The sequence below is a fragment of the Enhydra lutris genome, unplaced genomic scaffold, assembly GCF_002288905.1.
Source record: "Enhydra lutris kenyoni isolate GAN:26980312 unplaced genomic scaffold, ASM228890v2 scaffoldscaffold7, whole genome shotgun sequence".
In the NCBI taxonomy this organism is placed as follows: domain Eukaryota; kingdom Metazoa; phylum Chordata; class Mammalia; order Carnivora; family Mustelidae; genus Enhydra; species Enhydra lutris.
In genome coordinates, this window is record NW_019154091.1 from 4,757,720 (window position 1) to 4,775,927 (window position 18,208).

The 18,208-nt window shown below is 36.8% G+C and overlaps 2 protein-coding genes across 6 annotated transcripts in view; one reads left to right on the plus strand and one right to left on the minus strand.

Annotated features, from left to right (window-relative positions):
- The window catches only part of LOC111141988 (ankyrin repeat and sterile alpha motif domain containing 1B), a 1,155,119-nt gene that overhangs the window by 107,535 nt on the left and 1,029,376 nt on the right, over positions 1-18,208 (plus strand). The window lies entirely within an intron of this gene.
- Positions 967-1,074, minus strand: LOC111142145 (dolichyl-diphosphooligosaccharide--protein glycosyltransferase subunit 4-like). The gene has a single exon (XM_022495130.1). It carries the CDS (start codon positions 1,072-1,074, stop codon positions 967-969), a length of 108 nt encoding a protein of 35 aa, XP_022350838.1.

Below are 18,208 nucleotides of genomic sequence, written 5' to 3' on the forward strand. Positions count from 1 at the left end.
GTTGTCCTGGAAAACTAAAATTTATGCTTAGAGTGAAAATGTAGATGTCTTATTAGTACAGATTTTTATGGAAAGTCAGACAGAAAGGGGCTGGAAAGGAAGAGCATTTTATTGAATCTCTTGTATTCTTTAATTTTCAAAATACTAATTCTTGGATTTTTATCAGGTATCTTTTATTTCATTTATTTGTGGGGAACTTGGGCTAATGTTTATATTTGCAGCTGACTTAGAGTATATTGAACTAGCTAAGAAAAATTTTCCCCATATGTATTTACCAAAAACAAATAGAGCTATCAATTTTGAACTCGATATTAACACAATCTTCACTGAAAAAGAGCAATCAAGCAAATTTAATCTATTCATACAAAATTAACTCTTTTCCTCGAGTCACTTAATGTAATTGTGGTATTTCTAGTTGAGATTGTAAAATGCTTTCAACTATTTTGTGGGGATTAAAAAGGAAGACAAAAAAAAGCTATTTTATATTTATAAAAACCTAACATTATTGATATATTTTGTGTATTGAAAATTTGAGTTAGATGATAGAGAATTTGGTTTACTTTGAAGTTGCACATTTAAAATAAAGGCTACAGCAAGAAGATGGGACTTTCAAGTTACTAAGGACTTAGGATAAATATTAGAGAAAAGAAAGAGTTTATAAAAATAATAACTCCAATGAATGGTCTCTTTTTAAAAAATCTATATTTTTATACAGGGGGGAGGGAATAGAAAAGAAACCCCCAATACTGGGCCCTATTCAGTAACAGCTTCTTGTTCCATAGGGTTAAGGAAGACTTAGAGGAAATAAAAATTGTTTGGAAAAAAAAAAAAAAAACATAGGTATGGTTGCTTTGTATGTTGTGATGGGTAGAGTGAAGAAGGGAAATGTGAAGGCCCCTCACACCCTCCATCTTACCTCAGACTAAGTCCTAGAACTCTGGAGTGAAGAAAGTGCTACTTTCATTCCTACTTTTTGGGGTTGTTGACAGAAACGAAGTGATAGAGAATGACAAGCAGGAAGAGTGACATGTTCAGCATGTTGGCAAAGATGGTGAGCTGCATGTCTGTGATCATGTTCTGATGCAGTGTGTGCACTAGCTCCAATGAATGGACATTTTTGAAAAATAAACCAATTATTAAAAATACGATTAAAATAGTTGTTTCAGAAGGCAGAAAAAAACACAAAGAGAGAAATTAGAGGAGAAAAAGGTATATGTGATCTAACATTCTAGTCATAGATGTTCTAGAAAGGTAGAGTAAGTAGGTGAAGGAAACAGTAATGAAAACACATTTCCCCAAGATGAATACAAATTTGAATTTTTCAATTGAAAGTGTGTGCAAAGTGCTAACGAAAACTATTGGAGGAAAAAGACATTCACTTAGGTATATCATGGTGGAATTTCTGGATCCTGGGGACAAAAATCATATTACAAGAATCAAGACTGAAAAAGTAGGTACTATTTAAAAAGGAGAGAGAATCAAAATGATCTTGGTCTTCCTGACTGTAACGGTGGATGCTAGAAGATAGTGGAGCACTGTATTCTGAGTATCAAGGTAAAAAGAAAATTTTGACTCTATTATATGCATTCAGTTTATGCATGTATAGTTTTTTCTAGTATCAAGGCAGATATGTCAGACAAAATTCCTCAAGAAGTTCTTTGGACAAATGAAATTGAACCAGAATCAGTATCTTAATTGATAGTAACTCTCCACTTATATCAATGGATATCTCATCCAAACAGAGTATCAACAAGGAAACAGTGGCTTTGAATGACACTGGATCTAACAAATACATTTAGAACATTCTATTTTAAAACAGCAGACTACACACATTCTTTTCAAGTGCACATGATACGTTCTCCAGAATAGATCACACCTTAGGCTACAAAACAAGCCTCAACAAATTCAAAAAGATTAAAGTCATGCCATGTTTCTTTTCTGACAAAAATGCTATGAAACTGAACCACAAGAAATGAACCACAAGAAAAAATCTGGAAAGAACACAGATACCTGGAGCTTGAATAACATGCTACTAAACAGTGGATGGGTTGACCAGGAAATCAGAGAGGAAATAAAAAAGAAAAAAATACGTGGAGACAAATGAAAATGAAAACAATGGTCCAAATGTTTGGGATACAGCAAAAGCAGTTCCCAGAGGGAAGTTTATGGCAATGCAGGCCCTACTTTAAGAAACAACTAAATCTGGAATGATCAACCTAATCTTACACGTAAAGGAGCTAGAAAAAGAAGAACAAACAAAATCCCAAATCAGTAGAAGGAAGGAAATAATAAAGATTAGAGCACAAATGAATGAAATAGACTAAAAAAACCCCTAAAGAACAGATCTATGAAACCAGGAGCTGGTTCTTTGAAAAGAACAAAAAAACTGATAAATGTTTAACAAGACTCATCAAAAAAAAAGAAAAGAAGAGGACTCAAAATCACAAATGAAAGAGGAGAAATAACAGCTGCCCCCACAAAAATACAAAAGATTATAGGAGAATATTGTGAAAAATTATATGCCAACAAATTGGACAAACTAGAAAAAAATAGATAAAGTCCTGGAATCACATAACCTACCAAAACTGAAGCAGGAAGAAATGGAAAAATCGAAGATTGATTACCAATTACTAGCAATGAAATTGGATTTAAAAATTCCCAACAGATAGGGGTGCCTAGGTGGCTCAGTGGGTTAAGTACCTGCCTTAGGCTTAGGTCACAATTCCAGAATCCTGGGATCGAGCCCCATGTTGGGCTTCCTTCTCAATAGGGTGCCTCTTTCTCCCTCTCTTTCTGCCCCTCCCTCCACTTGTGCTTGCATGCTCTCTCTCTCTCTCTCTCTCTCTCTTTCAAATAAATTAACAAAATCTTTAAAGTATATTCCCGGCAAACAAAGTCCAGTGCCAGGTGGTTGACTTTGTAGGTGAATTCTACCAAACATTAATTTTTTTATTTTTTATTTTTTATTTTTATTTTTTTCTTCAAACTTTATCTAAATTCAGGTTAGTTAATATATAGTGTAGTATTAGTTTCAGGAGTAGAATCTAGTGATTCATCACTTACATAACACCCAGTGCTCGTCAAAACAAATGCCCTCCTTAATGTTCATCACCCATTTAGTCCATTTCCCCATATACCTCCCCTCTAGCAACCCTGTTTATTCTCTATAGTTAAGAGCCTCTTACAGTTTGCCTCCCTCTCTGTCTTTATCTTATTTTAGTTTTCCTTTCCTTCCCCTATGTCATCTACTTTGTTTCTTAAATTTCACATATGAATGAAATCATAGGGTGTCTTTCTCTGACTGACTTATTTCACTTAGCATAATACACTCTAATTCCATCCACATACGGCAAATGGCAAGATTTCATTCTTTTTGGTGGCTGATTAATATTCGTGTGCGTGTGTGTGCATGTGTGTGTGTACACCACTTCTTGTTTATCCATTCATCAATGATGGACATTTGGGCTCTTTCCATACTTTGACTATTGTTAATAGTGCTGCTATAAACTTTGGGGTGCATGTGCCCTTTTGAATCACTATGTTTGTATCCTTTGGATAAATACCTAGTAGTACAATTCCTGGGTCATAGGGTAGTTCTGTTTTTAACTTGTTGGGGAAAACTCATACTGTTTTTGAGACTGGCTGCATCAGTTTGCATTCCCATCAACAATATAGGAGTCTACCAACCATTTAAAGAAGAATTAATATCTGTTTTTCTCAAGCTATCCCAAAAAATAGGCAGAAGGAAAGCTTTCAGATTCATTCTATGAGGCCAGCATTACCCAGAAACCAAAACCAGATAAAGACATTACAAAAAAGAGGATTATATGCCAGTATCGCTGAAGAACATTGATGTAACAATTCTCAACAAAATACTAGCAAAGTGAATTAAATAACACAGTAAAAGAATTATTTACTACAATTATTTCCAGGATACAGGAGTGGTCCCGTATTTGTAAGTCAATCAACATGATCGCATCAGTAAGAGAAAAAATAAAAACCATATGATCATTTCAATAGATGCAGAAAAAGCATCTGACAAAGTACCACATCCATTCATGATAAAAACCCTCAACAAAGTAGGTTTAGAGGGAACATACCTCAACATATAAAGGCTATATATGAAAAAACCACAGCTAACAGCATATTGGTGGGGGAAAACTGAGTACTTACCCGGTAAGTCAGGAACAAGATAAGAATGTCCACTCTTACAACGTTTATTCAACGTAGTACTGGCAGTCCTAGCCACAGCAGTCAGACAAAAAAAAAAAAAAAAAAGGAATAAATGGTATGCAAATTGTTAAGGAAGAAGTAAAACTTTCACTATTTTCCGATGACACACTATATGTAAAAACCCTAAAGACTTCACCAAGATCCTACTAGAACTGATAAATGGATTTGGTAAGATCACAGGACACAAAATCAATATATAGAAATCCATTGTATTTCTATACACTAACAATGAAATAGCAGAAATTTCTTAAGAAATTAAGAAAACAATCCCATTTACAGTTGCACCAAAAAATAACATTGGGATAATTTGAGAAGAACAGGTATTAATTCTTTAAATAGTTGGAACTTGCCTTTGGAGACATGTCTAGCAAGAAATTGTTGTGGCCGAGGTTGAAGAGATTGGTGCTTGTGTTCTTCTCTAGGATTTTGATGGATTCCTGTCTCACATTTAGGTCTTTCATCCATTTTGAGTTTATCTTTGTGTATGGGGTAAGGAAATGGTCCAGTTTCATTCTTCTACATGTGGCTGTCCCAATTTTCCCAGCAGCATTTATCGAAGAGATTGGCATTTTTCTATTGTATCTTCTTTCCTGCTTTGTCCAAGATTAGGGAAATTCTCAGCTATGATTTGCTCAAATATACCTTCTACCCCTCTTTCTCCCTCCCTCTCTTTCTTCTTCCTCTCAGACTCCAGTAATTCTAATATTGTTTTACTTTATGCTATCACTGATTTCTTGAAGCTTCTCTTCATGGTCCATCAGTTGCTTTTCTTGATTTCTCTCAACTTACTTCCTTTCCATCACCTTGTCTTCTATGTGACTGACTCTTCTGCTTTATTTCACTTAGCTGTTAGAGCAACCATTTTAGACAGCATTTTAGTTAAAACATTTTTTATTTTGGCCTGATTAGATTTTATTTCTGCACTAAGAGATTCTCTGGTGTCTTTCATGCTTTCTTCAAGCCCAGCTAGTAACTATAATTGTTATCCTGAATTTCAGTTCTGACATTTTACTTATATCCATGTCCATTAGATCTGTTGCAGGAGTATTACCTCTTGTTCTTTCCTTGTTGTGAATTCCTCCTGCTTGTCATTTTGCCCAGAGAAGACTGGATGAACGAGATAACAAAATCAAAAATATCAACCATGATCCAAGTGTAATATGCACCAGACAAATCTGAATAGGTAAAAAAAAAAAAAAAAGGGGGAGGTGGATTGAGAATATAATCTCTCAGGTGGACAAAACAGGGTGATTCACTTGGTCCTGGGTGTTTTTTGGTCTGTTAGAAGACACTAAATCCCAAAATTGTAAGGAAAGCAGTATGTATATCTATATCTGTATCTGTATCTATATCTATATCTATCTATATAATACAGTAAAAGCCAAAAATGAAGACTATATCTATAAAATGTGTAAAAATAAAAGTTAAAAGAAGACTTAAAAACAAGAGTTGATAAAATAAGAAACTCGTTGAAATGGAAAAAGGAAAATTTTAAACTGAAAGATGAAAGAATCATGATAAAGAACCTCAAATCCTATATACAGTTTTCCTCTAGTGCTAGAGTTTTGCAGTTCTGTGTACTCCATAAACTTGGTATTTACCTGATGTTCTAGCTGGTCTTCTGGGAGAGAGGAGTGTTGTGCTGATTCTCAGATGTCTTTGCCTGGGTGCAGTTGTACCGCCCCTTGCTAGGGGGCCAGGCTTAGTGTAAGCTGCTTTGGGTTGTTCTGTGTGGCTTTTGTTCCCTGAAGGGTTTCCACAGTGTTTTAGACGATGAAAATAAAAATGGTGCACCCTGATCTCCAGTCCCAAACTAAGATCAGGTCCCCCTCTCTTCTCTAAACCCTCAGGGAAAAACAGTTCTCACTTTTGTGTGTGCCAAACTCTGTGGATTCCTGCATTGTGCACCTGTACCTGTCCTCCAGGGGGAGTGAGGAGGGTTGCCACATTTCTGTCCTTTGCAGGGCCCCCACCCAGAGAGTGGTCACCAGATCATGGGCACACCCACACCACCCCTTTGGGGAAAAGACATAGGGTTGCCATGTCTTTGCAGGGCCCCTACACAGAGTGTCTCTCAGTGTGATACAGTTTGGGGTTTATGGCAAACTGAGCTGAGAGCCCATTCCCACTCTAGCTGATTGCAGCTGGTTTCCTGGCTCCAATGCTTGGGAACTCTGCTGGCTCAGGCACCCTCGTTTGTTCTGTGACCCTGGGGATCCTGAGACCACAGTGTCCCACCTAGGATTCTACCTTACTTTGCTACCTGAGCACCTTTCAGGCATGGATATCTCTCACTGGAGTAGATTTCTAACATTTCTGATTTTGTGCTCCCCTGCTATATCACTTTCTGGTAACTGGCTTAGGGAGGCTCCTCCCCAGCTTTATCTTCAGGTATATATATCCCTTCAGATTCACTTCTCTGCATCTCTTGTCTTGGAGAAAGTGGTTGCTGTTCTACTTGTAGAATTCCAGCAGATGTTTTCTTATATCTCAGGTTGAATTCATAGGTGTTCAGAATGTTTTGATAGATATCTAGCTAAATTCAAGAGAGCAGATGAAATGAGGTCCCCTACTCTTCTACCATCCTGCCTCCTCCTCTAAAACCGTACTCTTTAAACTATAAAATACTGGTGAAAGAAGTTGAAGACAATACAATGAAATGGAAAGATATCCCATACTCATGGATTGGGAGAATAAATATTGTTAAAATGTTTATACCACGCAAAGCAATCTACACATTAAATGTAATCCCTATTAAAATACCAACAGCATTTTTCACAGAACTAGAACAAAGAATCCTAAAATGTTCATGGAACTGGAAAAGACCCCAAATAGCCAAAGCAGTTGAAAAAAGAAGATGAGAACTCAGGGAATCACAATCCCAGATTTCAAGATAAATTACAAAGTTGTAGTAATCAGAACAGTATGGTGTACTGTCAGAACAATATACATATAGATTAATAGGACAGAACAGAAAATGTAGTATCAAAACAGTATGACACTGGCACAAAAATAGATACATAGGATCATTAGAACAGAATAAGAAACCCAGAAATCATGATTACATCTTCAATTAATCTTCAACAAACAAGGCAAAAATATGCAGTGGGAAAAAGACATTCTCTTCAACAAATGGTTTTTGGAAAACTGGATAGCTACATTCAAAAGAATGAAATTGGATCACTTTCTTACACCATACGCAAAAAATAAACTCCAAATAAATTAAAGACCTGAAAGAACTGAAACCATAAAAATTGTAGAATACAGTGCAAGCATTAATGTCTCTGACATTGACCATAGCAACATCCTTCTAGATAGGTTTCCAGAGGCAGAGGAAACAAAAGCAAAAATAAGCTGTTGGGACCATATCAACATAAAAGCTTCTGTACAACAAAGGAAACAATAGAGCTAAAGACAACTACTGAATGGGAAAAGATATGCAAATAATTTATCCAGTGAAGGACTAGTAGCTCAAATGTGTAAAGAACTGCTACAACTCAACACCAAAAAATCCCCCAAAAGTCCAATTAATAAACGGGCAGAAAACCTGAACAGACATTTCTCCAAAGAAGACATCCCGATGACCAGCGGACATAAGAAAAGATGCTTAACATTACTCATCATTAGAAAAATGCAAATCAAAACTGTGATGACAAGGCACCTCACACATGTAAGAATAGCTAAAATCAACACAAGAAAGGAATATTTATGAGGATGTGGAGAAAAAGGATTCCATGTGCTCTGTTGGTAGAAATAATGAACCTGTGTAGCCTTGTGGAAAACAGTATGGAAGTTCCTCAAAACATTGAAAATGGAAGTATCATATGATCTGGTAAGTCCACAAAAACACTAATTTGAAAAGATATATGCACCACTGTGTTTATTTTAGCATTATGTACAATGGCCAAGTTATGGAGGCAGTGCAGATGACGATGGATAGATGAATGGATGGATAATGGCTGTAAAAGATATCGACCATATATCATAAAATCTTAATGAATCTTTAAGAAACCACAGTTAAAATAAAACCAGTAAGCATAAATCATTGTTGATAATATGGTTGTCAGATACAAAACAGTTATTAAGAAATGTCTCTGTAATGTCAAGAAGAGGAAATAATGATATGTCATTAAAATTCCACATTATTCATTTCGAGTTTATCTTTGTGTACGGTATAAGAAAATGGTTGAGTTTCATTCTTCTACATATAGCTGTCCAATTTTCCCAGCACCATTTATTGAAGAGACTGTCTTTTTTCCACTGTATATTTTTTCCTGCTTTGTCAAAGATTATTTGACCATAGAGTTGAGGGTCCATATCTGGGCTCTCTACTCCGTTCCACTGGTCTATGTATCTGTTTTTATGCCAGTACCATGCTGTCTTGGTGATCACAGCTTTGTAGTAAAGCTTGAAATCAGGTAACGTGATGCCTCCAGTTTTATTTTTGTTTTTCAACATTTCCTTAGCAATTCGGGGTCTCTTCTGATTCCATACAAATTTTGGATTATTTGCTCAAGCTCTATGAAAAATACCAGTGGAATTTCGATCGGAATGGCATTAAAAGTATAGATTGCTCTAGGCAGTATAGACATTTTAACAATGTTTATTCTTCCGATCGAAGAGCATGGAATGATCTTCCATCTTTTTGTGTCTTCTTCAATTTCTTTCATGAGTGTTCTGTAGTTCCTCGAGTACAGATCCTTTACCTCTTTGGTTAGGTTTATTCCCAGGTATCTTATGGTTCTTGGTGCTATAGTAAATGGAATCGATTCTCTAATTTCCCTTTCTGTATTTTCATTGTTAGTGTATAAGAAAGCCACTGATTTCTGTACATTGACTTTGCATCCTGCCACGTTACTGAATTGCTGTATGAGTTCTAGTAGTTTGGGGGTGGAGTCTTTTGGGTTTTCCATATAAAGAATCATGTCATCTGTGAAGAGAGAGAGTTTGACTTCATTGCCAATTTGGATACCTTTTATTTCTTTTTGTTGTCTGATTGCTGTTGCTAGGACTTCTAATACTATGTTGAACAAGAGTGGTGAGAGTGGGCATCCTTGTTGTGATCCTGATCTCAACGGGAAGGCTGCGAGCTTTTTCCCATTGAGGATGATATTTGCTGTGGGTTTTTCATAGATAGATTTTATGAAGTTCAGGAACGTTCCCTCTATCCCTATACTTTGAAGCGTTTTAATCAGGAACGGATGCTGGATTTTGTCAAATACTTTTTCTGCATCAATTGAGAGGACCATGTGGTTCTTCTCTCTTCTCTTATCAATTTGTTCAATGTGAGACAGGAATCCATCAGAATCCTAGAGGAGAACATAGGCAATAACCTCTTTGATATCAGCCACAGCAACTTCTTTCAAGATATGTCTCCAAAGGCAAAGGAAACAAAAGCGAAAATGAACTTTTGGGACTTCATCAAGATCAAAATCTTCTGCACAGCAAAGGAAACAGTCAACAAAACAAAGAGGCAACCCACGGAATGGGAGAAGATATTTGCAAATGACATTACAGACAAAAGGTTGATATCCAGGATCTATAAAGAACTTCTCAAACTCAACACACACAAAAAAGATAATCATATCAAAAAATGGGCAGAAGACATGAACAGACACTTCTCCAATGAAGACATACAAATGGCTATCAGACACATGAAAAAATGTTCATCATCACTAGCCATCAGGGAGATTCAAATTAAAACCACATTGAGATACCACCTTACACCAGTTAGAATGGCCAAAATTAGCAAGACAGGAAACAACATGTATTGGAGAGGATGTGGAGAAAGGGGAACCCTCTTACACTGTTGGTGGGAATGCAAGTTGGTGCAGCCACTTTGGAGAACAGTGTGGAGATTCCTCAAGAAATTAAAAATAGAGCTTCCCTATGACCCTGCAATTGCACTACTGGCTATTTACCCCAAAGATACAGATGTAGTGAAAAGAAGGGCCATCTGTACCCCAATGTTTATAGCAGCAATGGCCACGGTCGCCAAACTGTGGAAAGAACCAAGATGCTCTTCAACGGACGAATGGATAAGGAAGATGTGGTCCATATGCACTATGGAGTATTATGCCTCCATCAGAAAGGACGAATACCCAACTTTTGTAGCAACATGGACGGGACTGGAAGAGATAATGCTGAGTGAAATAAGTCAAGCAGAGAGAGTCAATTATCATATGGTTTCACTTACTTATGGAGCTTAACAAATAACATGGAGGACATGGGGAGATGGAGAGGAGAAGGGAGTTGAGGGAAGTTGGAAGGGGAGGTGAACCATGAGAGACTATGGACTCTGAAAAACAACCTGAGGGTTTTGAAGGGGCGGGGGGTGGGAGGTTGGGGGAGCCAGGTGGTGAGTATTAAGGAGGGCACGTATTGCATGGAGCACTGGGTGTGGTGCAAAAACAGTGAATACTGTTATGCTGAAAAGAAATTAAAAAAAAAATTCCACATTATTTGATCAAGCCTTTGGGGTGAAAGTAAGAAAAGAAAAATGCAAATTATACTTTGTTAAGGATGAATATAGTTACAGTTTAGTTCTTGACATCAATAAGAAACACAGTTTAATGTAGTTGTAATAACTAAAAGACTAACGTAAGTGTTTGAAAACTGAAGAAAGCATACAAAGAGTAGGAAAGGATAATAAAGACTATATAAAATTCAGTCACAGGAATAATACCAAATGTGAACATATTAAAAGTCAAAACTTCTCAGATTGTAAAACATAGAAAGCCAATTGCAGTTATGGCTTTTTTTTTTTAATTGTGTTATGTTAGTCACCATAAAATACATCATTAGTATTTTTTTTTAATTTTCAATTTTTTATTAACATATAATGTATTATTAGCCCCAGGGGTACAGGTCTGTGAATCGCCAGGTTTACATAATTCACAGCCCTCACTATAGCACATACCCTCCCCAATGTCCATAACCCAAAAATCATTAGTTTTTGATGTAGTATTCCAAGATTCATTGTTGATGTATAACACCCAGTGGTGCATGCAATATGTTCTGTCCTTAATACCCACCACCAGGCTCACGCATTCCCCCACCCCTCTCCCCTCTAAAACTCTCAATTTGTTTCTCAGAGTCTACAGTCTCTCCTGGTTCATCTCCCCCTCTGATTTTCCCCCCTTCACTTTTCCTTTCCTTCTCCTAATATCTTCCATATTATTCCTTATGTTCCAAAATTAAGTGAAACCATATGATAATTTACTTTCTCTGCTTATTTCACTCAGCATAATCTCTTCCAGTCCTGTTCATGTTGCTACAAAAGTTGGGTATTCATCCTTTCTGATGGCTACGTAATATTCCATTGTATATACGGACCACATATACAGAAATAGAAGGAAGATAAATGGATAGTTAACACTATACCACTTAAATAGAAAGAAAGAGAAAACTTAGGTAGCAATGTTAATAGCCAACAAAATCTAATTCAAACTGTAGAGTATTACATAACAATAATAAAATATGGTAATAATAATGTGTATAATCCATAAAGATCAGTCATTCTTTTGCTTAACTGAAGAACATAACACAATGTGAAACAAATTTAGAAATACAAAGACAATTATTTTTATTTTTAAAGATTTTATTTATTTATTTATTTATTTGAGAGTTAGAGAGAGAGACAGAGATAGTGAGAGAGAGCATGAATGGGAAGAGGAGGGAGAGGCAGGCTACCTGCTCAGTGGGGCTCATCCCAGGACTCTGAGCCAAAGGCAGATGCTTAACTGACTGAGCTACCAGTGCCCCAAAGAATATTTGATTACAGTTCAATCACAGATTTTGTCTTTCTGTTCTCCACCATGGACAAGATCAAGGTGAAAAGGAGATCCCCATTCAGGAACTTCACATCCCAAGGCACTGCTTCAACATCTGTGTGGGGCAGAGTGGAGACAGACTGAGTGAGGCAGCCAAAGTGCTGGAGCAGCTCACAGGCCAGACCCCTGTGTTCTCCAAAGCTAAATACACTCTCTGGTTTTTTGGCATCAGGAGAAATGAAAAATTGCTGTGCACTGCACAGTGCATGGGGCCAAGGGAGAAGAAATCCTAGAGAAAAGTCTAACGGTGCAGGAGAATGAGTTAAGGAACAGTAACTTCTTGGGGTGCCTTGGTGGCTAAGCTTCTAACTCTCAATTTTAACTCTGGTCATGATCTCAGAGTCATGAGATCAAGCACCCTGTTAGGTGCTTGAAATTCTCTCTCTCCCTCTGCCCCCCCAACGCCGGTTCATGCATCCGCTTTCACTCTCTTTCTCTCTAAAATAAATAAATAAAATATTTATTTAAAAAAGAAAAAAATAGCTTCTTTGATATTGGAAACTTGGTTTTGAAGTCCAGGAACACATTGATCTGGGGATCAAATATGACTCAGGCATTGGTATCTATGGCCTGGATTTCCATGTGGTACTACTCTGAGTAGGATAGTTTTCAGCATCACAGATAACGAGCACAGGACAGTCTGTGTTGGGGCCAAACACAGAAATCAGCAAAGAGGAAGTCACATGCTGGTTTTTTGATGGGATCATCTTTCCTGACAAATAAATTCCTATGTCTATCAAAAAGGCCAACAAAAATTTTTCAGTGAAATGTAAATAAAAAAGAAAATAAAAAGTTTGATCATAGTGATTATACTGTGTATGGCAACATTTCTCAGATTTAGATGGTGAAGTAGAGACAAGGTAGGATTATGGATGGTATGAATTATGTAATTAGAAAGATTAAAAATTATACATCCCACCTTTAAGAACAGAGAATATACATTTTAGTGCTCATGTAACATAAGAAAACCATATACTAGTTTCCAAAGGACATCTAAAGGAATTTGAAGTTGAATAATTATACCCTCTGACTATAATGTGATAAAACTAGAAATATATTTTTAAAAGACAACAAATCTAAGCATTTGTAAATTTAAAAGCAAGCACTAATTTTCAGGGTACAAAGGAAATAAAAACTGAATTTTATAAACTCCATGTATAATAATTGAAATGAAATATGACTTGTCAAAACCTAAGTGATCTGGACAAAATCCTACTCAGTAGAAGGAGTCATAGCCTGTAATGATTTTATTTTTAAGTAAATCATTTATTTTTATTTTTATTTATTTATTTATTTATTTATTTTTTTAAAAGATTTTATTTATTTATTTGACAGAGAGAGCTCACAAGTAGACAGAGAGGCAGGCAGAGAGAGAGAGAGGGAAGCAGGCTCCCCGCTGAGCAGAGAGCCCGATGCGGGACTCGATCCCAGGACCCTGAGATCATGACCTGAGCCGAAGGCAGCGGCTCAACCCACTGAGCCACCCAGGCGCCCAGTAAATCATTTATTTTTAAATAGGAAAGAATAAAATAAGCATTCAACTAAAGAAAATGATATAATAGGGGCACCTGGGTGGCTCAGTGGGTTAAGCCTCTGCCTTCGGCTCAGGTCATGATCTCAGGGTCCTGGGATCGAGCCCCGCATTGGGCTCTCTGCTCAGCAGGGAGCCTGCTTCCCCCTCTCTCTCTGCCTGCCTCTCTGCCTACTTGTGATTTCTCTCTCTGTCAAATAAATGAATAAAATCTTTAAAAAAATGATATAATAAAAAGTTGTATGGTTGAATTGTTATAGTTAAGAACAGAAAATAGTAAATTGGGGTGCCTGGGTGGCTCAGTCAGTTAAGTGTCTGACTCTTGATTTCTGCTCAGGTCATGATCTCAGGGTTGTGCGATCAAGGCCCACATCAGACTTGGTGTTGGGCATGGAGCCTGCATTTTCCCTCTCTCTCTCTCTCTTAAAAAAACAAAACAAAAAAAAAATACAAAGAAAACCCCAGAAAGTAGTAAATTATTAAGTAAACAAACAAGTTGTGAATAAATGACTCATTTGGTAGATGTTTGATAAAAATAATGCTAACTATATCTTTGGATATGACAATAAAATAGACCCATCTAGGCAAATCTGAAGAAAAAAATAATACAGAATATTAGGAATGAAAATGGTGATAGCATTGCTAGTACAGAAGATAATAGATATAAAAATATATTTAGTTTTTAATCAATAAATTAGAAAACAAATGGAAATAATTGACTTCCTAGAAAAATGTCAGTTACAGATTGATGCGTGTCTAAGGTGACTGTATTGATAAATCAATAACCATAAACACACTGGAAATTTTTAGGCTGTACTCCACAAAAGTGCTAGTCCTAGGTAATTTTACATGTTCTTTCAAATTTTCAAGTGATAATTTAATTTCTAGATTAGTTGATTTATTCTGGAGATTAGAAAAAGACAGAAAACTCTTCAGTTTACCTATTCTGATACCAAAACTGAAATGAAAGAGGTAAGAAAACTGGAGACCAATTTTACATATGAATAAGGATGCAAAATCCTAAATTATAAATAGCAATCTAGGATTATATTTAAAAATATATTCTGTGGGGAGACAAACTTAATTCCAGGAGCATAGAGATGGTTCTTACCAGGAATTGAATATATTAATGTATTAAAAGGGAAAACCTATATGATCCTGAATTATATCCTAAACAAATTTAACAAACAGTAAGAACATTCTGGATTACTTTTTCTATAGAAACAATGATTAATATGTATTAGGCACTGAACTAGCACTCTACATGGACTGTGAAATGTAATCTTCCTAACATCCCTATGAAGTAGCTAGTACTCATTTGCTTATTTTATATAGATAAGGAAACAGGCACAGAGTGGGTACAAAATCCTACCAAGGTCATGCAGTTACAGATGGAACCAGCATCTGAAATTTGCAGTTTGAATTCCAAGACTGTGTTTTTTATCTATTATGCTATTCTTTGTCTTTTTGTTCATTACTGAAAGAACAAATTCTTACTTAATGTAAAAAGATATCCAATAGCAAACATCATATTAAATGGAATAAAATTCATGAACAAGACAAGAATTATCCTCTCCTTATTTTAGTGGTTCTAGTCAATGCAGTTGTTTTGGGGAAAAAAAAAATCCAGGATAAGGGGCACCTGGGTGGTTCATTTGGTTAAGCGACTGCCTTTGGTTCAGGTCATGATCTTGGAGTCTCAGGATTGAGTCCCTCATCAGGCTCCCTGCTCAGCAGGGAGTCTGCTTCTCCCTCTGACTTTCCCCCCTCATGTTCTCTGTCTCAAATAACTAAATAATTAACTAACTAACTAAATAAAAATCTTTTAAAAAATCCAGGATAAGGTCAGCTGATTAGCAATTCCATCTGCCACCTGAAATCCCCTTGCCATGCAACATAACATAGTCACATACTCCAAGGATTAAGGTATGGAATATTTTTGGGATACCGTTATTTTGCCTACCACAGTAACTTTGGAAATATTGTTATCTAAGAAAAGAATGAAGATAAGAAGAACAATTGCTACCAAAATCAGTGTTTGCATAATAGTGAGAGATTAATCTGCCTTGTCAGTTGGTTTATTTTTTATGAAATATATCCAGGTGGAGAAGAAGAGAAGTGAGGGCTGGGAGGAATATGTTTTTTTTTTTTTAATTTTTTTAAATTTTGTTTTTTTATAAACATATAATATATTTTTATCCCCAGGGGTACAGGTCTGTGAATCGCCAGGTTTACATACTTCACAGCACTCACCATAGCACATACCCTCCCCAATGTCCATAACCCCACCCCCCCCTCCCAACCCCCCTCCCCCCATCAACCCTCTGTTTTGTGAGATTAAGAGTCACTTATGGTTTGTCTCCCTCCCAATCCCATCTTGCTTCATTTACTCTTCTCCTACCCCCTTAACCCCCCATGTTGCATCTCCTCTCCCTCATATCAGGGAGATCATATGATAGTTGTCTTTCTCCAATTGACTTATTTCGCTAAGCATGATACCCTCTAGTTCCATCCACGTCGTCGCAAATGGCAAGATTTCATTTCTTTTGATGGGTGCATAGTATTCCATTGTGTATATATACCACATCTTCTTTATCCATTCGTCTGTTGATGGACATCTAGGTTCTTTCCATAGTTTGGCTATTGTAGACATTGCTGCTATAAACATTCGGGTGCACGTGCCCCTTCGGATCACTACGTTTGTATCTTTAGGGTAAATACCCAGCAGTGCAATTGCTGGGTCCTAGGGTAGTTCTATTTTCAACATTTTGAGGAACCTCCATGCTGTTTTCCAGAGTGGTTGCACCAACTTGCATTCCCACCAACAGTGTAGGAGGGCTCCCCTTTCTCCGCATCCTCGCCAGCATCTGTCATTTCCTGACTTGTTAATTTTAGCCATTCTGACTGGTGTGAGGTGATACCTCATTGTGGTTTTGATTTGTATTTCTCTGATGCCGAGTGATATGGAGCACTTTTTCATGTGTCTGTTGGCCATCTGGATGTCTTCTTTGCAGAAATGTCTGTTCATGTCCTCTTCCCATTTCTTGATTGGATTATTTGTTCTTTGGGTGTTGAGTTTGCTAATTTCTTTATAGATTTTGGACACTAGCCCTTTATCTGATATGTCATTTGCAAATATCTTCTCCCATTCTGTCAGTTGTCTTTTGGTTTGTTAACTGTTTCCTTTGCTGTGCAAAAGCTTTTGATCTTGATAAAATCCCAATAGTTCATTTTTGCCCTTGCTTCCCTTGCCTTTGGCGATGTTCCTGGGAAGATGTTGCTGCGGCTGAGGTCGAAGAGGTTGCTGCCTGTGTTCTCCTCAAGGATTTTGATGGATTCCTTTCTTACATTGAGATCCTTCATCCATTTTGAGTCTATTTTCGTGTGTGGTGTAAGGAAATGATCCAATTTCATTTTTCTGCATGTGGCTGTCCAATTTTCCCAACACCATTTATTGAAGAGGCTGTCTTTTTTCCATTGGACATTCTTTCCTGCTTAGTCGAAGATTAGTTGACCATAGAGTTGAGGGTCTATTTCTGGGCTCTCTATTCTGTTCCATTGATCTATGTGTCTGTTTTTGTGCCAGTACCATGCTGTCTTGATGATGACAGCTTTGTAATAGAGCTTGAAGTCCGGAATTGTGATGCCACCAACTTTGGCTTTCTTTTTCAATATTGCTTTGGCTATTCGAGGTCTTTTCTGGTTCCATATAAATTTTAGGATTATTTGTTCCATTTCTTTGAAAAAAATGGATGGTACTTTGATAGGAATTGCATTGAATGTGTAGATTGCTTTAGGTAGCATAGACATTTTCACAATATTTATTCTTCCAATCCAGGAGCATGGAACATTTTTCCATTTCTTTGTGTCTTCCTCAATTTCTTTCATGAGTACTTTATAGTTTTCTGTGTATAGATTCTTAGTCTCTTTGGTTAGATTTATTCCTAGGTATCTTATAGTTTTGGGTGCAATTGTAAATGGGATGGACTCCTTAATTTCTCTTTCTTCTGTCTTGTTGTTGGTGTAGAGAAATGCAACTGATTTCTGGGCATTGATTTTATATCCTGACACTTTACTGAATTCCTGTACAAGTTCTAGCAGTTTTGGAGTGGAGTCTTTTGGGTTTTCCACATATAGTATCATATCATCTGCGAAGAGTGATAGTTTGACTTCTTCTTTGCCGATTTGGATGCCTTTAATTTCCTTTTGTTGTCTGATTGCTGAGGCTAGGACTTCTAGTACTATGTTGAATAGCAGTGGTGATAACGGACATCCCTGCCGTGTTCCTGACCTTAGCGGAAAAGCTTTCAGTTTTTCTCCATTGAGAATGATATTTGCGGTGGGTTTTTCATAGATGGCTTTGATAATATTGAGGTATGTGCCCTCTATCCCTACACTTTGAAGAGTTTTGATCAGGAAGGGATGCTGTACTTTGTCAAATGCTTTTTCAGCATCTATGGAGAGTATCATATGGTTCTTGTTCTTTCTTTTATTAATGTGTTGTATCACATTGATTGATTTGCGGATGTTGAACCAACCTTGCAGCCCTGGAATAAATCCCACTTGGTCGTGGTGAATAATCCTTTTAATGTACTGTTGAATCCTATTGGCT